This window comes from Eublepharis macularius, chromosome 3 (assembly GCF_028583425.1).
Source record: "Eublepharis macularius isolate TG4126 chromosome 3, MPM_Emac_v1.0, whole genome shotgun sequence".
Taxonomy (NCBI): Eukaryota; Metazoa; Chordata; class Lepidosauria; order Squamata; family Eublepharidae; genus Eublepharis; species Eublepharis macularius.
The window spans coordinates 95,689,243-95,714,168 of record NC_072792.1 but is presented as its reverse complement, the minus strand read 5'-3'; the positions used below and the strand labels follow the sequence as shown (position 1 = coordinate 95,714,168).

The 24,926-nt window shown below is 41.9% G+C and overlaps 1 protein-coding gene across 1 annotated transcript in view; it reads left to right on the top strand.

The window, feature by feature from the left end:
• The window catches only part of SIM2 (SIM bHLH transcription factor 2), a 71,705-nt gene that overhangs the window by 13,327 nt on the left and 33,452 nt on the right, over nucleotides 1–24,926 (top strand). Inside the window, exons 2-4 of the mRNA XM_054973072.1 lie at nucleotides 6,928–7,010; nucleotides 10,654–10,743; nucleotides 17,220–17,328. Coding sequence (XP_054829047.1) covers nucleotides 6,928–7,010; nucleotides 10,654–10,743; nucleotides 17,220–17,328 — 282 coding nt within the window. The remainder of the gene's footprint in view (nucleotides 1–6,927; nucleotides 7,011–10,653; nucleotides 10,744–17,219; nucleotides 17,329–24,926) is intronic.

Sequence of the window (24,926 nt, the reverse complement as noted above, 5' to 3'; positions counted from 1 at the left end):
CATGGCTGCTTGATAAGCAATTAGGGCGAATGTCCCTCCCAGGGAGACGCGGACTCTCGCATAGACCAGGTGAATGGACACAGGAGAAAAGGGAAGGGAAGTGGGGTCCTGGAGAAATGCAGATTTTCAAAATACTGAAAAACATGCACAAGGGAAACTAATTAGAACTGGCCATCAAGAAGATCAATCCAGAATTGGGGCCTCGTTTCATAGTATATGAAAGTAACTCATTGTCAGTCACTTCCACCTTAAACGGCTTAAAACCACCGGCTTCAAGCACTTCGGCTTCTTGTGTTATGGATCTCCCGACTCTGCGGCTCAGCCATTTGGTTTTACTGGTGGGATTACATCAGAGAACGGTTTGCGGATTTCAGTTTTATGTTTCATTTGTATTTAATGGAGTCTTGCAACTCTTAACAGTCCTTGTGGACAGGCGCGGCTACAGCTAATATTAAACGATATAATAAAAAAGAAAGAACGAGCCAATCTGCTGGGTTCTGGTGGTTATGGCCATTGGCTCGAAGAACAGTCACGCTTTGTATTTCCGATGGTCAGCAGACATCTTAGCGTTTTTAAAAGGCTATAAAACCAGTTGTGTATCTTTAGGACTGAACACATTTTATTTGCTAAATCTGAATTGATCGTTCTTATGATGAAATTAGGGCTGCCAGTATAGCCAGAAGATTTAAGCGGCTGACGCTTTGATTGAATGTCATGCTGAGGAAGGAAACCGACAATGGTTTTGTGTGTGTTTCTACATATTTTCCATCCCAAAGGAGGCAGAATTTCTGCGGGGAAAGACGAAAATGGTATATGTGGGAATGGAATGTGTAACCGCCTGGTAAGGGCTTTGAAACCAGCCAAGGAGAGCAGGAGCAAATCCATATGCATTTTGTTTCTTAGGAAATGCAGCAACGGATTTATAGTCTCATCAAAGTGCAGCCGGGTGTGCTTGATAAAGAAAAAAAATGCCTGTAGCAGAAAGGTTAAAAGGTTTTTGTGACAGCGTTTACTGAAAACCCAGACGATAGTTATTCAGACAAAAGGTGCCTGTAGAGATATCTCTGAACATACTGACGAATTGATACGAATTAGGGATGTGGTGCAGCAGAAAAGCAGATGGGCAGCGACGGTGACCGAAACGCCTCATTGAGAGTCCATAGGCGTTTAAGTTAGACACTGTCTTTAACTTCTCAGCCCACTCCCTCTCCTGATCGGCCTTTCCCTTTGACTAGACTAGTCGAGTCCATTAAAGGATTCCAATTCGGTTCCATGGAGTTTTGCCCGTCTCTGTGTATTTCCTACTTAAAGGCATCGATCGGGTCTCTTAATATCTAGACTTCGTAAGATAAATTGTCCGAGATACTAAGCCAAAAGAAGAGCCTCCCTCACTCTCGTATTGCCGTTGCCGCTTTATTACCGGGAAAAGTGGGGGCCCGCCCAACGGCTCATGGCTCCGCATCGGCTTGTTTAATTAGCAGGCAAGGCGCAGGCACAGAGAAGGCGGGTCGGCCTCCCTCTCTGGAAGTCCAAGGAACAATGGCCTGCCCATCTGTTCTAAGGAAAGGGAGCCTGGTCACCTTTCTGTGTGCAGCTTAGAATATTAGTTAGGAAGTTCGGGATTCTAGTTAGCAACCTGAAACACGGGTTGTCTCCAACACTCTGCTTTAATGCTGTTAATTTTTAAAAAGCCAGTTAGTTAGACACCAGACCTAAATTATATCTTCTCATGTAAATGTTCTTGCACCTAATCCTACCTAGGTTTACTCAGAAGTAAACATTAGTTATTCCAATCGGCTTTACTACTATAAATATGATCAATAAATAAATAAAACGTGTTTAGGAGTGAAATCCTAAACAGTTACTCTGGGCTTAGACTGGAGTAGCTCTGTTTAGGATTTCGCTGTAAGATTGCAGCCTGCTCTTTTTGGTGAAGTCAATAAAGGTTACATTTCTGTATAGATTTTGCCCAGATTCACAAACCTTTCTCAGTCAGATGTATTGTTTTACAACTCAAATTTCCAGCCTGCCAGCAACTAAGCTCGAAATGTCCCGGGCACTGGTTTTCAGAGCAGGTGCAGCGGAAACTAATGCATTTCTTCCCAGCCAGTACAAGCCAAGAAACCCGGGTTGGGGGTCCTTTTTGAAAAAGCCCAAGGGAGGAAGGCTTTTCAGGACCACCGGAGAGAAAGAGCCACTCCGACCCACGGAGCACTTTTGCCCTTTGTGTACTCTGATTGAGGTCAAGGCTCTTGGTTCTGTTTCAGGAAGAGGAAAGAACTAATTTCACTCATGCATCCCTCCCTAGCAGAGATGGACAGTAATGAGTTGCAGTAAGGAATGCCCAGCGGTCATGCAGCTGGGAAGTCATGTGGCTGTCAAGCAACATGGAAAGATCAGTTAGTCCCAGGTCATACAGATATGACTTGCTTGGGAGGTGGAATTCAGGTATCTGTAGACAAGCTGGATGCCACGAGTTTTCCAGTTCAGGCTCAGAATGCTATCAGACTACCCTCTAGTCACAGCTGCTTGGACGAATTTTAGTCTGTGAGGTCTGAGGATCTGGACAAGTTGCTTGGAGATGTACGGTCCACCACACCAGCATTAGATCCTTGCCAGTTTTGGCTTGTGACATCTTTCTGCGGGGGTGGTCCAGACAGGTCCAGGAGGCAGTGAATGCTTCCTAAAAAGAGGGAGTAGGGTTGGTGTCCTCCTTGAAGAAGGAGATCATGATGAAACCCTTCCTGAAGAAGTCAACCCCGGAGACAAATCTTAATAATCATTGTCTGGTGACTAACATTCCATTTTTGAACAACTTGCTTCAGCTGTGGTAGCAGTGCAATTCCAGACATTCTTGGACGGAAGGGATTATAGACCCATTTTAATCCATTTGGGTTTCCAAACTGAAATTGCCTTGGTCATCCTAAAGGATTAACTTAGTTGGAATAAAAGAGGGTGTCTTGATTTCCCTGCACTTTTCAGAAGTTTACCTCAACTATAGTGGCCTTTTGGATAAGTTAGCCAAGATGGACATATGGAGGGAGGGACATGCACCAGGCTCTGATTGTTTCTCTTCTGGCTGATTGGTTCTGGTGGTGCTTGAGTCCCTGCCATTTTACCTGTGGGCCCAGGCTGATTATTATCTACATGAAAACCTCTTGAAAGGAGATTTGTACCATGGTGTAATCATAGTGCAGATAACACATAGGTTTATTTATTTATTTTTAAATAAGGGAGTTGGGTGGGTCAGTGGATATCTTGACACTGGGTTTGGAGGCGGTAATGGACTGGATGTGGGCTCATCAAATGTGGGACCACCCTTGAAGACCGTCAATACAGCTCCAGTTTTATTTAAACTACATTGGCTGCTGATTAGTTTGGGGTGCAATTGAAACTGCTGGTTACCATTCTCGTGAACCTACCTTCCAGTAACCTAAAGCCACGATCTCTATGTCCCCATTTTCTGTTTCTTTTTTGATGGTGGAATGCCCTCCTCTGATGTCCAGGTGCCAGGTATTATTATAATAATATGCCTAGACTTATTGTTATTATAGGCCCAGGCTTTTTGTTAATGGTAGGTTGCTTAAACAAAACTGTTTTACTATATTTCTGCCAAAGTTACTAATTTGTAATATTAGAAAAGTATGTTCATTCATTCTGCTATTTTTAAAATATTGAACAGACTATTTTAGAGGCATTTATTGGTTTTGTTGCAAACTGTTTTGGGGATATTTTAGAGAAAACGCATAAAAATCATGTAAATAACTACATAAATTGGTGTCACCATAACAGGGTTTCCTTTGCAACAGGGTCCAGAACTGAAGGCAAAGGATCTATTTTTTTCCATATCTTGGTCTCCAGATTATTTAATGTGATTTTTTTTATCACATTAGTATTTTGAGCTATTTTTTTTCTTTATGGTCACTTTGATTGCATTTATGGCTCCTCTTTCACTGCTCTGCTACATTGTTATGCCCCATGAGCAAGGTCACATTCTCCCACTCAGCATAAATTAATCTGAAATAGTTATCAGAGTGGTTCACCACACACTAATGTGGATTAAAAACCACTCAGTTTTACAGCAAAACAGGGAAAGAAATGAAAAAATAATCTGGCGTTACATTGCTGTTGTGGAAAAAAACCTAGAAAGTACTTGGTGGTCTGGAACAGTTAATGTGGGTTAAATCTGGTGAACTTGTGTTTACTCCACTATCTCCCAGTATGGCAGTAGGAGGATTCCTGCCTTCTTTGTTGCTAGGGTTAAGGAAGCATTTAGCATACGTTTTGATTTTCTCAAAGCAGTGGTCCCTGAAGCATTATCTTTTTTTGCCTACTAAAACAGCTCATACCACATTTGAAATGTGGTGCTGGTGGAGAGTTTTGCGGATACCATGGACAGCCAAAAAGACAAATAAGTGGGTATTAGATCAAATCAGGCCTGAATTCTCCTTAGAAGCTAAAATGACAAAACTAAAGCTATCGTACTTTGGTCACATCATGAGAAGACAAGATTCTCTGGAAAAGTCAATAATGCTAGGAAAAGTGGAAGGCAGCATGAAAAAAGGAAGACCTAGAACAAGATGGCTTGACAATAAAAGAAGCCACGTCCTCCAGTTTGCAGGATCTGAGCAGGTCTGTTAGAGATAGAACGTTTTGGAGGTCTTTCATTCATAGGGTCATCATAGGTCCGAGACGACTTGATGGCACATAACACACACACACCAGACACAGAGATCATCCGGACTAAACTTTCAAACACAAGACAGAGAAAAATAAATATTCTCATTTTATGTCAAAATAAACCAACTGTGAATAAAATCGCCCTGCTCAATCCAGATGACTTTTCACTACTGGACGTCAAGATGTTAACCTTCTTTACTGCAATATATCGCTTCACTCTCCCAAGTGTTCAGATTAGAAAAGATTTCTCCTTATGCATCAACAAAGTTGTGAAAACTATGTAAGATGGGCAATCTTTGTGCGTGTTGAATACCAGTAGGTATACAATTGGTGAGAATGCTGAGCTGCCTTAGATTAAAAAATCGTGCTAAGGACGGGTAAACAAGATTTCCCGGGATTCGAATGTAACATCTGTTAGGAGGAATTGCCTAGAATGAATCTGTCTCAAACCAGAGGAGTTAGCCTTGTTAGTCTGTAGTCACAAGATAGTAAAGAGTTCAGTAGCACCTTTAAGACTAACCAACTTTATTGCAGCATAAGCTTTTGAGAACCACAGTTATCTGCATCTGACGAAGAGCTCGAAAGCTTATGCTGCAACAAAGTTGGTTACTCTTAAAGGTGATACTGGATTCTTTACTATTTTGTCCCATACCAGTCACTCTTGGACGAAGAAATTGTCTTTAGTAAAAATGCGGGGGGGGGGGGAATCAAAATAAGGATGATAGAATATGAATAATATACCCATTGCATAATCTAAAGCGGAGCTCAATCCTGGAATCACTGGCCAGTATCAGGATTTAGGTCAGGAAATGTAAAGGTCTGTGAGAATACTCCTCGTACCATTTGAACCCCAAGGGCGTAATTGCGTGTCCCGGAGCACGTGTAGAGAGATTTTCTGTTAGGAATGAGTGGTCCCAGCTGGGGGGATCTAAAGTTTGCTGTTTGCTGTTAGGGCTGGCTTGAGCCCTGGCACGCCTCGTGGCAGAACAGAAGTAGCGCTTCAGGCTGAGGCTTCCAAGGAGGCGGAGGCGCAAAAGACAATACATACCCGTTCCGGAAAGGGAATTGCTTTGTTTGGGTGCAAACCTTTGCATGGCATTGGTGGCTTTTGTATTAGCAACTCTGGATTTGAACAGAGACAAGTTTTTCTCATACGACAAAGTCAAAATCCCCAGGGAGTTCTGCGGCCTATGATCTGCTGTGATCGATAGTGTTTTGGAACGAATCCCACTCACTCCACTATTTTTATATAATTATGTTGAAGATAAAGAAACGGCGTCTTTTTAAAACCTGACATTCTTTTGTACAAATGTTTTTTTCTCTAAGTTAAACTTGCCCGTAATGATTTGAAGAATAAAACAACAGCAATCAAAGGACCAAGGGTCATGGTAGGAGTTGCGGAATGTCTTCGGGGGGGGGGGTCTGTTTTATTTGGGCGGGGTTACAGGGGACAGAAGAGCCAGAAAGAGTGTAAGATCCAGTCTCCCCCAACCGGATAAGTCGTTTTCGACCCTGAGGAGATTCATTTATGAAGTTATTTGCGGGAGGAGGATTTAACACCCCGAAACTCTGTCGGAAGAAAAAAGTGGGGGAGGGACAGTATGTCGAGCTACAAGCTTTTAAAAATCAGTCAGTTCAACCAAAAACCGTAGAGAGAAAGGATTGAGCATGAAGGATTTATGAAAGAAAGAAGGGTGTTCAATTTGCCAAAGCAGCATAACGGACTGCAGGCAAGAGCGTCGGGCTCAGACGCCAATATTCTGCGACGCGGCCTGTTAGCCTGGCGGCCTTTGCATCGCCTCGGGAGAGGCCGTCGCAAGTTCTGTGGGCGAGGAACCCTAGAGAAGTTTCCAGACAGAGCTGCGAAGGCGCGTTTCCCCAATTACAAGGAGATTTATGTTACTTTGTGTGGGATTTACCCTGAAATGACAGCTGAACTTGCCTGCGGAACAAGTGGTCCAGTCAGGCTGGCTCTTTCAGAGCCGGACTTCAGCCTTCCTTAATCTAAACCCAAATGTCATGGAACTGATTTTTCATGTGGAAAAGACCACCTACGTTTCCGACAAAGAGTCCCGGTCCCGGATAATTGCAATACAGGGCAGACAGAGAGCCTCCAGATCTCCCTCCTCCCCGCCCGCAAATCCCAGGCTGTTTTTCTGCACAGGAACAGCCACCAAAAGGCCACTTGGTATTTCCCATTAAGAACTGGATATATAAGTTAACCAAGGGCTCTCCGTTCCTTTCCAGGTTTGGGAGATGCTTGGGGACAGCCAAGCAGATTAGGCCCCTTGGATAACGTAGCGAAGGAGCTGGGCTCGCATTTGCTTCAGGTACAGTTTTTGCGGTTGGCACTGCTTAATTTTTTCCGAGTTTGTTGTGTTGGTATTAAAATACGACTGTATCCCTCTCCCCTCAACAGCCCGTGGATTTGGGAGATTATAACTTTGTTCAGGATTCCTTTGTAGGTGAGGGAGAGTGAGTGGTTGGTCATTTGGCCTGTGGCACTAGTGAGGGTTTCATGCCCAGAGTGTAAGGAAAAGATACAGTCCAGTCCAATTTCAATCAATCTTGACGATTAGATAGTTGAGACAGTACTTCTTTAGTATATATGTATTTATTTACTTCATTTATACCCCACCATTCTCCCCAGTGAGACCTGCAGCAGTTTACATAATTCTTCTCTCCACTTTCTCCTCACAATAATCAATCTCTCTCTCTCTCTCTCTCTCTCTCTCTCTCTTTATTTATAGTCCACCCTCCCCGCATCAGCAGGCTCAGGGCAGATTACAATCGGTATAGTAATTTGAAATACATATAACATTAAAACCAATAAAACCACACAAATATTTAAAACACACAGCAGCAGACTTCTCCAATAACCACCACCCAACCATCTCCAAAGTATTTAACAGGCTGGGTGGGTAGGGTGGTATGTTTTCCTCTAGCCGGCCATTGGGGAGGCCAAACCAGCATTAACCATACGCCTGGCGGAACATCTGTGTCTTGCAAGCCCGGTGGAAGGATAACTAATCCAGCCGGGCCCTAGTCTCTAGACAGAGCGTTCCACCAGGTTGGAGCCAGGACCGAAAAGGCCCTGGCCCTGGTTGACGTTAGGCGGGCCTCCCTGGGGCCAGGGGACCATTAACAGCGGTTTGTCACTGGATCGAAGTGTCCTCTGGGGCTTATACAGGGAGAGGCGGTCCAGTAGATATGCTGGTCCCAGTCCGCATAGGGCTTTATAGGTTAATACCAAAGCCTTGAATCTGATCTGGTACTCCACCAGAACTCCACCCTATGAGGTAGGTCAGATTGAGATTGTGTGACTGGCCCAGAATCACTCAGAGAGTTCCAATGCCAGAGTGGATTTAAACTCTGGTCTCCCAGATCCCTTATACTATGGTTAACACATATATTTGCTTCCCCAGTGCCCTTTCACTGTATTTTTATGGATAGATCTGGAAATTTAAATCTGCATATACCATTGTGAGTACAGAATTTGAGGTGCCAAGGAATGGATGAGCAATAAAGAGTGTGATCATATTATGTATGAAGCATGACCATAAATCCGACAGTGCGAAAAGGCAAGCAAGCCCAGTAGCTGGAAGTTAGTCAAAATTCATACACTATGGCTCTTCAATTACTTGATGCCCATGGGTAGCAGCATCAAATATTTTAAATGGAGATTTCAGTCCTTGCATTTTAAATGGGAGACTTCAGTTCTCTCTTGATCGTTCAGTAGTGAAAGCGTTTTAAAAGATCCAGAGGAGTTAGCCGTGTTTTAAAAGAGAGTGTGTCTTCTGTGGTGGAAGGTGAACATCTGGATTAGATTTCCCACTGACGTTAGCACCTGAAAATATAGTTGTTCAGAATCTGATTGATCTCCTATGGAATTCTATTGTTCCCCATTGTGTGAGTCACACCACAGTAAAGAGGCTAGACAGGTATGTGCCCTAGTCTCCACAAAAGTATTTGCCTATATTCTTTCCCCAGGTTTCGACCTCACCCACTTTTCTTTAAAAATGCAGTAAAATATAATGGTTTAATTATTCATTTAAGTTTTTAAATTGATTTTTATCTCTTGTCAAAACATTATTGCATAGGTCAGTTTTATGAAAAGTGTGCAGTTATTTAAGGGAAAAAACTTTATACTAATTTTTCCCAAGGTATTCCCATTATTAGTCCCAGATTGTTTCTATAAAGTTGATGGAACTGGTTTGGAAAAAACATTTTGCACACAGTAAAAAGCATAATGAATTTGATTTATTTAAAACTTTTGTGTTTCCCTTTTCCTGCTATTGAGATGTTTTATAACAATTTATAAAATTGATAAAATATCCTTAACCTACAGAGTGGCTTCTTAATTTATCAGCCATTTCATTTTAATTTACATCATATGATGTAATACTGTCTGATGTTTATCTCTGAATTGTGAAGACTCTGCCTCTGTCTCAGCAAGAAGGTGAACTCTAAATGAAGTAAATAAATAAATACTTTAAACCCCACAGCAAAAGCAAACTAATTCATTAAAATATGTATGCTTTCACCTTTGAGCAAAACAAAAATGTATATATTGTTGAATAGCCACTAAATGTAAGCTTTTCTAATGGAAGTGCTGATGCAGGCTAACTATAATGCTGGGTAACAAATTACTAATTTATGAGGAATGTTTGAAGCAGCTTTTTATTTAAGAAAGCAGTGATTTCTTTCCCATGTTAATACTGCCACAAAGTTTTGTTTATGTTCTGAAGAAAAAAATGAAAACAAAGCGTAACCTGGTTCCAATTACATGCTGTGAAAGTAGAGTAGGCCAGAGAATAATTTGGAATATTGTTTATTAGGGTAATGTTGAACTTGCGCCTTTGTTGCAGCCTTTTATTACTTTCCTCTTCTTCCAGCATATGAATGAATAAACGTTAAAACGTAATTGTTTAATTTTGGTATGGAAAACTAATTTTCATTTTCATATGTAATTCTCCTTTCTTCCATCCTCCAATGTTCATGGCAATCTTAGTCAGAACTAAGCATTGTTAGAAAGAGATGGATTCTACTGAAAGGAACATAAGAAGTTGCCATATACTGAGTCAGATCCCTTTCCACATATTCCAGTATTGTCTTCTCTGAAGAGCAGTGGCTCTTGAATCTTTTCTAACTTTGTTGACTATGTTCTTTCAACTGCTGATGGCAAGATTTGATCCTAGGATCTTATCCATGCCAAACAAGCATACATGCTCTGCCACCAAAATCAGTGGAGGCTGTGCATTCTTCAGAGATTTTGCAGGGATTTTTTTACTCTCCGCTCTCATGACTTGCATTCTGAATCTGGTTCTTGGAAATAAACATTGTTGAGTTGGATGGAACACTAATTTTAAAATGTGCTAAATATTAGTGTTTTTATCTTATTGGTGAGAATATGCAAAATTATTATGACACAACGTCAATACATCACATATAAACAGTGATGAAAGGTAGCTTTAACTTTTGAGGAATTTCCTCACTAATGTACGTGAATGTATGACTTCATTAAAATTATTTAACATTTTTTTCTTTTTATTTATTTACTTTTCTGTCAAAGAATCGTATCAGGTAATCTTCCATTCACAAAACCCTTTAAAAAAGAGAAGTATTTAAAACATGAAAATAGCAATAAACTATTTTTACCAATTAATCCATAAAACAGTTTTATATGTCTATTTTTTTTCAATTAAGAACCACGTAATTCAGGATTTGTGCTGGTACTAAAATAACTAGAATCAAGATGAGAATGTTAACTTATGTGCTGTTGCTGTAAAACTAGCATCTGTTAAGGAGAATGAGTTAGGTTTATAGTGTGTATAATAATTTTCATTGGGACAATATGGATGATATCTTTTTTAGGTATATGATCTCTTGTGAGGGGAAATTTAAAACTTTTCATAAGGAATTTGACTGTAAGTTATAAATGGTAAAAATTTATTGTTCCTTTCTCTTTTACAGACTCTAGATGGGTTTGTTTTTGTGGTAGCATCTGATGGCAAAATAATGTATATCTCAGAAACGGCTTCTGTTCATCTAGGCTTATCCCAGGTAGGAACAAGTTTCTGTCCCTCTGTTATTTGCTGAACTGGCCCATGGTGATATTGTCAATGTATAAACTTTTTCTTTCTTTCTTTCTTTCTTTCTTTCTTTCTTTCTTTCTTTCTTTCTTTCTTTCTTTCTTTCTTTCTTTCTTTCTTTCTTTCTTCTTTCTTTCTTTCTTTCTCTCTCTCTCTCTCTCTCTCTCTCTCTCTCTCTCTCTCTCTCCCCCCTCTCCCTCTCTCAAAGTTTTCTCTTTGAAGCTGATTTTAGTATTTTTGTTCTTTTATTTTAAGCACTTTGAACTGTTTCTCACTGCAAAAAAACTACTTAACATTTGTCTTGCCACTTAATACAGTAATTACTCCTTAGAAGGGTAATATTACAAAACAAACTTATATTTAGAAACTAAAAGCATAATCTGCAGCAATGCTCTGCTAACACTACTCTCCTCTGTGCCAGAGGAGACAGCCAATTCCCTGCCAAGTCTGGACATATCTGGAAGCAGAATACAGGGTGGTTTGCTTGTCATGCAGTTACAGCAAATACTGACCCCTTTTGATGAGGAGGATTTGCAGCTCTCCAGAACCCTAGTGCTAATGGTAAACACTTCTGGGGAAAAAGTAGAGATTTCTGTTCTGTGTTTTGGATTGTATGCAGGAGTGTTAGTTGCTGAGAAAATAGAGGAAACCTGAATTTTATAGTAAATGTGTTTTAGGAAAAAATAAAAAGGGAGCAGATTTATGAGTGCTCACATGGAATTTAGGGTAATTTTTCCTGAGTTTTGCCAGCCTTGTGGCCTTTTCAGTAAAGCATTTTATATGTTTATGGTAGAACTCGTAAAACTGGGTTTACTACTGTTCTGCTCAAAAGTTAGCATTTTGGGTTTTAAGGCACTACTACATTTATTCCTTTTAAAAGTTATTATAGTTGTGATCCTTAGCACAATTTCCTAGATGCAAGTTGAATGGAAATAATTGAGTTTACTTCCCAGTGCATATATGTTAGAATCTAAGTGATAAACAATAAATAGAATTAGGTTGTGATCGTGTTTCCATATTGCCTTTGAAATATGAAAGGCACTTATAATTCATAATTAGTCAATAGTTGATTGTGTCAAAAGTTATTCTTTAGTATCTTTGTATGTTTTTACTATGTATGTATGTATGTCATTTGTAGTCTGCCTTTCTCACTGAGACTCAAGGTGGATTACATAGTGTGTGATTAGTATAATCAGTAACAAGAACATTTTCATAAACAATGCTATAGGATAAATAAATGAAAGTTTACAAAGATATAGCATTAGCAAGATCCAATACAGAGTTAAATAAATGCTGGAACAGAACATAATCAGTTCTAGGGCTGACATTAGACAATGTGAAGCACAGATAGTACATATTTAAAGCAACAGATAATATGTAAAGAGGACAAAAGTAGTAATTTAGTTGTAGTGTCTTGAGGTGAAAGACAGATGGGTAGGTTTCTGCAGAGTTGTTGATAACCTTGAAACTTTTCAATATATTCTACTCTTTCTGGATAAGAAAATTTCTTTGAACTAGCACCACCCACAGGATACATTATAATATCCATCACAGTTAGGGACACACACCACTTGTACAGAGCAATATCTTTTCTACCTATGTTGATTTCCAGAAGAGGGGAGCATTCCCCTTAAAGCATTCCCCCTTAAAGCATTCCCCTTAAAGCATGTGAGTTCAGTCACATATTTAAGTTTATGACCCTTGCTAACTAGTTATCATACCAAACCAGAAGTCATATATTTTATTAAGGTTAAGCAAAATAACACAACACATTGTGCAAGCGTTCAGGTTTTCCAGAACTCTTCATTCTAACTGGATGTTAGAAAGTGGGGTGGGTGGGTGTAGAATCTTTAAGCCATGGCCTTGGAGCCACTCTTTCTGCATCTTGGGGAGGGGGGGTGCATGATGTTGTTTGATTTCAGTAGGCACAGGGGTGTGGCTAGCCAGTATCAAGTTAAACCCTTCTTCTTGGGAAGAAGCAGCAAAAATTGATATCCTCTAGGTAAATTAATCAAATATGTCTCAATGCAAAAGTGTACTTACATGTCCCTTAAAAGACTGAAAACATAGAACTGTGAAACCTAAACTACAGAATTATTAAAAGAGCATGACAATGTAAGCTGCTCTGAAATGTTCAGTTTGGGACTTCTTTATATGTATAGGATCAGGATGTCAATCTCATATTGCACAATATTTACTTTAAAATGCCCATTCATTTTTAGCTCACCAGACATGAATCCCCCCCCCCCCATCACAAAGAAAATGTTATTTGGGAATATTACTGAAACTTGTAAGTAATGTTTTGGATACCATTAATAGTTTAAACAAAGTACATATGATTACTAGAATTGTAAGAATACCCAATCATTTTGTGAGAGAATGAAAGCCTCTGTACTTTGTGGCACATATTCATAAATATTCTTTGGTTTTCTTCAACCGGCCAAATCTTCATTTTTGGGAGTCATACCTGATGAATTATTTCTGTTTCCCATCATTGATTTACTAAAGTGTGGTGTGCCTTCACTCTTGAATGATTCTGTTCTGTTCACTAGCCAGAATCTTTGGATCCCAAGGCTATTTAGAGTTAGAGCCAAGCTACAAGTGACGCCTGACACAGGTTGGACACTTGTCAGCTTCCCTCAAGTTTTGATGGGAAATGTAGGCATCCTGGTCTTGCAGCTGTGATGGAGAGCCAAGCTGTAAAACCAGGACGCCTACATTTCCCATCAAAACTTGAGGGAAGCTGACAAGTGTCCAACCTGTGTCAGGCATCACTTGTAGCTTGGCTCTCACATAGGAAATCTCTCCAGATACTGCGTTCTGTGGTGGTTGCAGGGTGATTGCAGTTTAGTGTGTTTTAGTTCTGTTGTTAGGAGAGCCTAAGATAAAGGACTTTCCTTGATTCTAAAGGATTCTAAAGGACTTTCTGATGATTCTAAAGGAGAGTTACAGAGAAGGGAGCCTTTCTAACTTCTGGAATCTCAAGATCCTAAGTAGTCCTGCTGCTGAGTCATTACGCAGTTTCATTAGGCATTTAATTTGTGTCACATTTAAGAATATATGGTAAGGTGGAAGTACTATTGTACACATACCTTCCTTTGCTAATGGCAGCACATTCCTTCAGTGTAAGAAACCTCTTGAATCAGAGAAGGCTCCTTGTATTGGAGGAATACATTACTGTTCATTAGGTGAAATGATAAGATACAACCAAAACAGATTGTAAATGTCTAGTTAAATCTTCTTTGACTGTAGGTGCTAGACTAATTTTTCATCCTTTGGGCATTCATATTTTAATGACGATATTTTCTAATTATTGCTATCACAAAGCCTAAACTCTTGACAGTTTAATTTTATTAAAGCTATGACAAAACTGTTGTGGTATATAAATAAATATAGGAGTAACCATGGTTGGTATCATCAAACCAAAAAAACTAACTTCTAACACTAGCCTAACTTCTCCCCAATTCCATTTTGCTTTCCAAAGTTCCATTTAATATTGTAAAGGATTTTTTTTTATGACCCCTAGTCTAAAGACCTATGTATGAGCATTATTGGAGCTGCCCTTTCACACAAGTCAAAAACTTTTCTTTGTAAGCAGATTCCTTCTGACACAGTTTAAAACACTGAACACTGCAGGTCTGGAAGTCCTATAGTAAGGACAATATTTCTCTTGTTTTTTTGTACTCAAGAATTAACGTTGGATAAGCAGTCTCTCAGGAACATTCCCCAAACTCCTGTGTGGCAGCAGATATTTAGCATGTATATAATACAGAGAGATTCTACTGCCTTGTCAATCAGGCCTGTTTTGGTGCCATGTCGCCTGAAGAATTTGATTCTGAAGAATTACTTGTATTAGGTTTGTATAACAATTTTGTCTTTTATTCTGTAAATAATTAGCTTTGAAAGTATATAAGATTCTTTGCTATGGCTGATCATTATGCTTATGTCCTAACAAGGCATAGCATCTGGGCTTTATTTATGAAATAAAGCTAATATTTCTTCATTGATCACAGTTTGGTGTCTTAATTAATGGAGGATGACGGCTGTTAGGGAAAATAAAATTAAAGCAGCGTACTTTAAAAAAAATTCCATAACAAATATAATATTGGAACCAGTATAGAAGGCAAGTGGTTGAGAAATGAATTCATCCTGCACTACTGAATAGTGCAAAGTTAAGTTTACATACAAGCAAGCGGTGACAAGAACTTCATGCTCATTTATTTTTAAGATTTGGGTCCTGTAGCACCTTAAAGACCAACATGATTTCCAGAGTATGAGTTTTTGAGAGTCAAAGCTCTCTTTCTCTTCTACTGCAGACCAATATGGCTACCCACCTGCAACTATTTTTATGTCAAACAACAGAATATTCTGGTGAGAAATGATAAACTTTGGGTTGAATCCAGCCAGGTTTTTTTGCTGAGTCTCTGCCAGTTCCTAGTTACAGCTCCCATTGAGCATGACTTTTGACCATGGAGGTCTTACAATCCCAAACATATCTCTTTTGGTGGTCAAAGAGAACCCCTTCTTCTGATTTTCTCCATTGGAAAAATGATTGGATCCAATTTTTTTACTTCTACTGAGAATTGCTGAGATGCCACAATAAAATAATTGGTGAAAATGCTAGATGCAACAATGAAATTTCTAGGTACTATGGAAACCTAGCATCTGGGATTTATCAAGCCCTGGTATGGTCAGTAGAAAGCTTTTAATAGATGGAGAGGAAAAGAAGACTTGAAAGAATTCATTATTCAAAAAGGCTTTTGTATTGTAGGGAGGGATCTCAGATGTTCTGCTAATGAGTTGGGGACCATAGACTTCACCCATAAACTTCACCACTATGTAGCCTTATGTACTATCTGTTGCTTTAAATATGTGCTCCTATGTCAGCCCTAGAATTGCTTCTGTTCTGTTTCAGCATTTCTTCAACTCTGTATTGGATTCTTGCTAATGTTATATTTTTTTAACTTGTGTTTATTTACCCTAGGGCATTGTTTTTCATATTGTCCTTGATACTGACTGTACTGCTCTCACACTGTGTAATCTTCCTTGAGTCTCAGTGAGAAAGGCAGACCATAAATGACATAAATAAATAAATTTGTACAAACATTTATGAATAAAGCAAAAATGTTTTCTGGAAAAATGGTTTTTGTGAAATATAGATTTCACCTTTTAAAAAGGATAACTCACATATCTTAGGAAATCGCTATGATTGAGCCACAGAATAGATTAAACTATTTTACCTCTTGGCTTTTACCTCTTCTTTAAGGTCTTTAGGACTGTGCTAACAATTGGACAGGCTTCAAGTATTGATTCTATGTTTATACCAATTACTGATGTGTCTGGAAATTTTTGTTGAGGCAGTTTTACATTTGTAAAGTACAAGTTGGGGGAAAAAGAATGTAGATGTTTGTTTTAATAGAACTCTTAAAGTTTGTATTGTATTTGTTATATGTGTAGTTTCGGGATGAAAACAGAATCATATGTGGCTGTTTTTGCAAAGGTAAACAGGAATTCAAGACTAAGAAAGAAATTATACAAATTATAGAAAAAGAGAGTTAAAAGAAAATTCATACAGAATAAATCCTCATATTTGTATTTTATGTGAAAGGTTTCAAAATCAATTAATATATATGTATTTAATTGTGAAGTTGAATTGGTTTGGTCCGCCGAACCAAAGGCTTTTATTTTCCTGCTGGAAGCTAAGTTGTGATAATTTACACTCTTTTTTAGTCACAGACAAAATGAATGGTAATTGTGGACATTTATAGAATCAATGTACTGTAGAAAGACTCTGTTAGTACAAGTACATATACTTCTGGCATCAAATGTGCTTTATTGTGGACCATTGCCTTCTGTCTTTTGATCAAGTAATTTTGGGACACTACATTTGAATGAAGTGAATAAAGGGAAATAATCTGTTGTGGATTATCTCTATGACTGATGCCAGCAGCTTCACTTTATTCCATTTTACTCACTTCTTTCCCCACCAAGCAGTTGATTAGCACAATTTCAAGTTTTTTTTAAAAGGACCATTCACATATGCTGCTGGCTTCAAATCATCTTCCTTTCTGAAAAGCTGTGGGTTAAAATTTCTGTGGCTTCTCTGTCATGTTTTCATCCTTCAGTAATAACTGTGTGTAGAAAAGCACTGATCATCACTACAGAATTTCACAATGGGCTTATTCTTAATAAGAAAACATTTGTTTGCTGTAATTGGTATAGGTATAGAGCAGTCTTCATATTGTGTATTGTGAAACTGAATCATTGTCAGTGGTCAGACTAAGTGGGCTGCAGGTTATGATTACAGTTTGACAGCTTTGCTCCAGTAAGTCCCATAAGTGTTAGAAATGCATTATGTATATAGAATAGATATATGTAAGTAGAGATTTCTGAATAATAGTATTAAATAACAGTCATATTGTAATGTGTTAAATGTTTTTTCAATAGGTGGAACTTACTGGTAATAGTATTTATGAGTATATACATCCATCAGACCATGATGAAATGACAGCAGTTCTGACAGCTCACCAACCTCTTCATCCTCATCTCTTACAAGGTAGTTTTACAGGAAATGATCTTATGCAAGTAAAAAGCTGAGTAAATGTAGAACTGAGCTGAGTGTGCTAATGCTACAGTGCAAAATGGGATAGTGTCCCTTAGTATTGGCTGTATTAAAATAGCGTTTTCCAGCTTGTGCCAAGGTCTCACTACATTATTTCAAATGGTTTTTAAAACTTTATAAAGGGATTGTATGTGGATGCAAGCTTCACCTTTATTTAAATATATTTTAAATTCTATTCCTAATGACTGAATTTAGACTTCTAGGCTACAGGTATGAAACAGTAAAGAACTATAGGGGAGTTATAGTTACAGGAATGTGAAAGATTTCATGACCATTTGCTAACCGCCTGCAAACAAAACATCCTGAGGTTTTTTGTGATCTTTCTTCAAAAGAGATAGTGATCTCAAGGAAGACTGATTTCATTTCATTTTCTTACCCCAGGGATGGGTTTGAGGTGCATGAAGGCTAAATATAATTTCATAGAAATGGCTAGAGAATCTTATTTAATAGTCATGTGCAGTGTGACAAATTCATTACATAAAAAGCCAATGCCTCCTTTTTGTTCCGTGACATGAATCCTGCTTACAAAACTCAGAGAGCAAAACATTTAAATGTACATGAACATTATATTTTTACAGACATGTTGTCATTGAATCTCTAAGGAAAGGAAGGCAATAACTTAAACGACACATTGGATAGAAACAAATAATTCATTTTTTTAAAATTAGAGTCCATCTGAGGACATCAGTCTGGAATGCGACAGTTTGGCATCTTGGTTCAAATGGATATATAAATAAATATGCTGCTTTATATGGGTCTGTTAAATTCTTTCTTTGTAACTAGAATGTATTTGATATATGAATTAGAAAAAAAACTACACAGAAATCTTGATACATGGTCAATCATCATGCATGCAGAAATTGTTACAGCATTCTCTTGAATGCTCCTCTGTTCTTTTTCCTTCTCAACATACACATTGCATTACATTGGGTTGGAGAGGGCAGAGTATTTGATAAATTAGAAGCATGTTAGCATCCACATCAATCTGAGTAATGGCCAATGGGAGTATGTTTTAGGGGGAGAGGGGTAACAAGATTCTATAGAACAGTGTGCCAACCTCCTCCCACTCACCCCCTCCCTTCAGTGGCTGTGGAGCTCATATGGGAATGAATTGTAGTTTTGGTTTTTGTGAATATTAAATATTAAGTGTACCAGCAGGACATATATCTGAGAAACACTGCTTAGAATTGTATCTACTTTTTTCCTTTAAAGTACATAGTACATTTCTATGTGAATAATTAAACCTAAAAACTAGATGGCAGGATAAGCTTCCCAATATCTGTGTGTGCACGGATGGAACAGTGGCCTCTGGTGATGGGCCTAAAGGAATAGAAAGCAGCCAGCTGCAAGGAGTTTTATTATCTTTAGCTAGGCAGCTTATCACGCTAGTCTAGCAATCTTGGGACATGCTCTGTGACTAGGGGTGTGCAGAGCCAGGCTGATTCAGGTTTCCTGATTTGGGTATACTTGAATCGGGAAACCGCTTCAGAGTAAAGGGGATTCCAAAGTGGCAAGCCGCTTCCAAATACCCACTTCAGAAACATTCGGGTTTGTTTCGTAAAGATTTGGCTGTTATTTTCAATGGGGAACTTGCTCCCAGTTTTCTGGGAGTCTGAGGGGGCATTTTCTTTACGAAGCAAACCAAACTTGGTAGGGACCTTCTTCTAACTCTTCGCTAAACACCCCCAAGTTTCAGAAGGATTGGACTTTGAGGGGCCATGTTGCAAGCAAAATGGCATCTTGCAAGCAAAATGCACCCAACTTTCAGGGGACCTGCTTCTACCTGTCCTCCCACCCTCCCCCAAGTTTCAGGCAGATTGCACTTTGGGGGACCATTTTATGGACCCCCAAACAAGGTGCCCCTAGCCTCCTCCATTCCGCTAATACCTGCGTTGAAAAAAGGGGGCTTTTCTGGCTTGGGGTGGCATTTTGTAAGCAAAATGCGCCCAACTTTCAGGGGACCTGCTCCTACCTGTCCTCTCACCCTCCCCCAAGTTTTAGGGAGATTGCACTTTGGGGGACCATTTTATGGACCCCCAAAGAAGGTGCTCCTTTCCTCCCCCACTCTCCTTTATTCCCTATGGGGAAAAAACAGAGGCCTTTTTTTCTAGGTGGCTGGTTTGAGGTGGCATTTTGCATGGCAAAATGCACCCAATTTTATGAGGACCTGCTCCTACCTGCGCTACCATGCCCTCCCCCAAGTTTCAGGGAAATTGCACACTGGGGGGCCATGTCATGGACTCCCCCCAAAGGTGGTTCTCCCACCACCACACCATTCAATTTCTTTCTACTGTGGGGAAGACTTTCACACAGTAGGAACACATGGATTGGGGCTGCCAATGGCCACAGCTACAGTCCGGCTACACCACACCCCAGCAACCCATCAGAAGAACCACACACACACCCCAAAACCTAACCACCCCTGCAGTTACTGGCCAGCCACTCTCCATTGGTTCTTGTTATGGGAAAATTCAGACTCCCACAGCAAGAACACATGGAATGTGGCATCTACAGCCACAGGCCTAATTCCCCTTTAAATCTACCCCCCATTGACCCACAGATCCAAAGACATGAACCCCCAAGTTCCCCACCACCCCCAGAGTGGGCTGGCCAGCCACTCCCCATTGTTCCCTATGATGGGAACTAACCTTCACACCAGAGAATAACACACATTGACTAAAGTTCAGAAAAATTTATTTTTTAACTTTCAGTTACAGCTTAAAAGGCACACTAGTGTGACACATCACACTAGTCTCCCACACAATAGTAACACAGTTCACTTCAAACCAGAGAATCTCAAAAACACACACAGTTGCTTGCAAAAAAACATTTTATTCCTTTGCTTTTAGTTGCACTGCATGAAGACAGACAAACATCCATTCCTCCCAAGCCAAAGTGACCTGGGGGACACTCTTGCAACTTAGTCCAGCTGAACCATTGTCATTTCCTACAGCTGGGCACTGAGTTCAGCCAGTGGGGAAACACCACAGAGCAGAACAGCACCTAGCCACAAGCACAACACAATGGCATTTGCAGATCATAGTTGCAGAGGTTCCCTCCCCTCACCCCCTGCCAGCTTCAGGTTGACCTGGAAAACACCTATGAGGTCATGTAGGAGGTAGCTTTCATCATCAGCTGGCCTCACTGCCACCATCTCTACCTGCCCCACTCCTCCTCCACCCCTTCCACATTAACATTTTAACAGCATGCTATAACATTAAACAACATTAAACAGTAAACAGCAGCAAACAACAGTAAACAGCAGCAAAGTCTCCCTAACCTAACCAGTCCCTATCTAACCTATCCCTCCCTCTAGTGACAATCAAGACTTCTGGGGCATGTTATTAAGTATTAGAATCAATTTGTGCCCACAGGGTCTGTGACAGTTTTGGGTCAATTTTTAAATTCTTGTTTTTGAGGGGAGGGAGCCAAATTGCAGGGTGCATTCCCTTTGCCTCTGAGTCCCACCCTCCTTCTGCTGACCAGTTTTTAACTACAGCTACAAGTTTAATGCAGGGAAGAGCGCAATTCCCCAGGACTAGACTCGCAGAGGATGCAGGCCACAAGGAGGGCTCACCTCATTCACTCTGGAAGTCCACTCCTGAGAAATCGAAGAGCCGAGAGTTGACCTTCAGGAAGATCAACTGTTCAACTCTCCATGGGAGAAGGCAATGTGGGTTGACAATGTCGCCCACATAGGAAAAGACACGCTCGCTCTCCCCACTCATTGGAGGGCATGAGAGGAGCCGCTGTGCCTCGAAGGAGAGGTACAGCCAGACCGTCTCCTTCTTGGTCCAGTAGCTCAGTGGATTGGTGGACAGCAACTCGCAGGGCTCCACAAGGTAATCCTTGACCACTGCCTCTGCCGAATCCTCTCTCACGCGACTCACGATCCGAGAAGGGCTGAGGGCCTGCCGGAGCATCTCCATCTCCATGGACATTCCGGCGGTGGCCATAGGGGGAGCCTGCTCAGAAGGGGTGCGAGAGGGACCCGCAAGGCTGGGTCCTCCACCCATCCCCTCTGATGACAGGCATCCCCTCTTGGTCTGCCTGTGCCTCACCCGCGCACAGAGGCCGTCTTTGGCTTGGGTGAGGTTCCCATCCTGCTCAGCGAAAGTGCCCTTAATGTGCGGGTTGCACATGGTCACCAACATGTATGACTCCTTCTGTGTGAGAGGCATTAGCTTGGCAGCTATGCCCTGCTGTAGCCTTCTCATGAGCGTGTGCACTGCTGGAACAGTGTCAGCACGTGGTGTGTCTGGTTCCACAAAGGGGGCCAGTGAACTCTGGAGCATGTGCACCAGAGGAATGACCAGATCCAGGGTTGCTGTGTCTGACAAGACAGCCACAGTTAAGTCCTGGAAAGGTTTCAGGACCTCCACTGTCTGGGTGATGGTGAGCCAATCCTCCCAGCTGAACTCACCCACCTGACTCGCAGAGTGGCTCTCTGAGAGCCATGCGTGGAGTGCGGCCTGCTGCTCCACCAAGCGCTCGAGCATGGCACAGGTGGAGTTCCAGCGAGTTGCCATGTCAGAGATCAGGACGTGCTCTGGCACGTCTGTCCTGGCCTGCTTCTGGCGCAGTTCGTGAGTGGATGTCATGCTGTGTGAGAAGTGACTTGTGAGCCTCCGACATTTCTGCAGGAGATACTGGAAGTCACAAGTCACGGGGTCCCAGGGTTCTGGGGAGGAGCCCACCCCAAGCGCATCTTTCACCACTAGGTGAAGCTTGTGAGCCACACAGTAAATGCGCTCGTGGCTCACCTGACACACCACTGCCCTCATGTTGCTGCCACCATCCGTCACCATGTAACCCACGGTGATGGGGCCCTTGCCTACCCAGTCTTCCAACTGTCTCCTCAAGGCGGCAGCGATGTTCTCTGCCGTGTGTGACATGTCGAGAACCTCGGCATGAAGCAAGGTCTTGCAGTAGCCGGCCCGGTGGTTTCCCATCTGTCCCTGTCTAACTGTGGGCACCCTCAACCCCCACCCTGGAGGTCCTTGGGTTGCCACCAGTGCGCAGTAAGCAAGATGTATGAATGTTGCGCACTAGAGCAGGTCCAGATATCAGACGTGAAGTGCACAGTTCTGGCAGCGCAGGATGACTGTGCCTTCATGTGGTCCCTGGTAGCCTTGCGAAACGAGGACACCATGGTCCTGCTCAACATCATGCGAGCAGGGATCGTGTACTAGGGAGCGAGATCCTGGAGCAGCTCCTGGAAGCCAAGTTGATCCACTAGGGCAAATGGCTGGCCATCATGGGCAATCATTTTGACGATATGGCACGTGATGTGCCTGCTCGCCTTCTGGATCCCCTCTCTGGGCACACTAGGGCCCTGCCTACCAAACATCTCCATCAGAGAGGCTTGGCATCCCTGCCGTACAGGAACCCGTGGGGGGAGAGCACCAGAGGAGCCTACCTCCTTTTGGCTAGCTGACAGCCGTGTGGTTCCACTTGAACTCTCCCCCCGAAGAAGCACCGCCTGGTCTTGCCTCTTCATGTGGTTCCTCATTCCAGACGTGGAGAGATGGTTCACATCACATCCCTGCCACGGCTGATGCACTGCCTACAATGCCAGCGCTGGGCAAACCGGGGTCCTCCATTCTCTGGAATTGATTCCAGATTTTGGAGGTGATGGGGGCCCAGGGGAGGCACTTACGGGCCCCTCAGCAGACACCTCCTGTGAGGTGCGCGGGCCAGACACACCGTTTCCCACTCTCGGCTGGGCAGTTGGGGATGGATGAGGATGAAGGGGTGGAGATGTGGGCTCTTCCACCCCAGTCTCTTCCTCTTCCTCCAGCACACTCTCCTCCTGCACAACTGTGAGAGGCCTGCTGCTGGCCTCAGAGAAAACAGGGGAGGACCGCCCAGCAGGGGGTTCCTCTTGCAGTTCCTCCAACATCCGCTGGGTCCCTGGGGTGAGTGTGAGGGACGGAAAAGTCACATGCCCCACGTCCATCCCAGGAGACGCCACATGCTGCCCCTCCTCCAGCAGCTGGGTCTTAACCACTGGAGAAGGGGAGCCTCAGCAGCAGGCCCCTGCCCAGTGCCAGCCCCTGCCTCAGACACCTGGGTTGGGGGTGGCCTTCCAGCAGCTGCCTCAGGAAAGAGGGCCTTGTGAACCCTCTTCCTGTCACCAGAAGCCAGGCTGGTTAACGGCAGCAGTGCAGGGAAGGGCCTCCTCTGCTCAGATGAGGGGACAGACGCAGCACTCCCCTCCCCCTCCCCTCCCCCCCTAGACTTACCACTTTCCTTTCCCTCAGGGGCCCTCTCAGCTTTCATATCTGCCATTCCCCTTTCTAAAAAAGATTCTTAAAAAGTTTTTTTAAAAAAAACAAACATTTACAATCTAATCTAAATATATGTCTCTCGTGGCTCTATTACTCAAGGAGATGGTCAATGAAGTATCTTTTTAAACAGCTCCATTTATTTTTGGGAACCTAAACCTACCAAACAGCTGAATTCCTCTTCAGTAATCCAGCTAGCCCTAAAGCCCAATCTAAAGGAAAGCCTATCACAACTCATGTGCCCGGCATGGCTCCAAAGGTGCCAGAGATGGGCAGGAAAACCCTACTTAAGGGGGTACTATGGGCAGCCTATATTTATATATATGTATGAATTGACCAAAACCTGACTCTACCTAACTCTTTCTACTGAATCCTATTTAAGGGGGAGAACTAACCTGGATTCCCTATCAATTTAGTTCAGAGGGCAAATATTACAATGAGAGAAGCCTACCACTGCTTACCTAACTCCAGTCCACTATGTAAATCTAAACTTATTTCTGTGACCAAACTCTGCTGTAACTGCACAACCAACAAACCCTTAACTGTAAAACTCAAACTGTGAGGAACACCAACACAAACAAAAATGTAAAATTTGCAACACAATAAAAACAGTTAAAACCACTGAAACCCCAAGCAAGCCCCCTTTGAACCCCAACTCCCCTACACACGGACACAGACAGACAGACAGACAGACAGACAGACAGACACACACACACACACACACACACACACACACACACACAGAGCAAAGAAGCAAGAGATAAAATTAAATTGAAATTAAAAACTCAGGCCCAGCTCCTGAAACGCAGCAAATGAAATCAGAACCCAGAACCCACAGCCCCCACCTGATTCTAAACTAAAACTCTCTCTCTCACACACACACACTTAAAAACAGTACCTTCCCCCTCCAGTCAAGCTCCTAACCCTTTAACCCTTTCTCTCACTCACTCGCACACATACACACACACAGAGCAAAGAAGCAAGAGATAAAATTAAATTGAAATGAAAAACTCAGGCCCAGCCCCTGAAACGTAGCAAATGAAATCAGAACCCAGAACCCATAGCTCCCACCTGACCCTAAACTGAAACGCTCTCTCTCTCACACACACACTCTTAAAAACAGTACCTCCCCCCCAGTCAAGTCCCTAAACCTTTGAACTCTCTCTCACACACACACACACACACACAGAACAAAGAAGCTGTAAGCAAAATTTATTGAAATTAAAAACTTAGGCCCAACCCCTA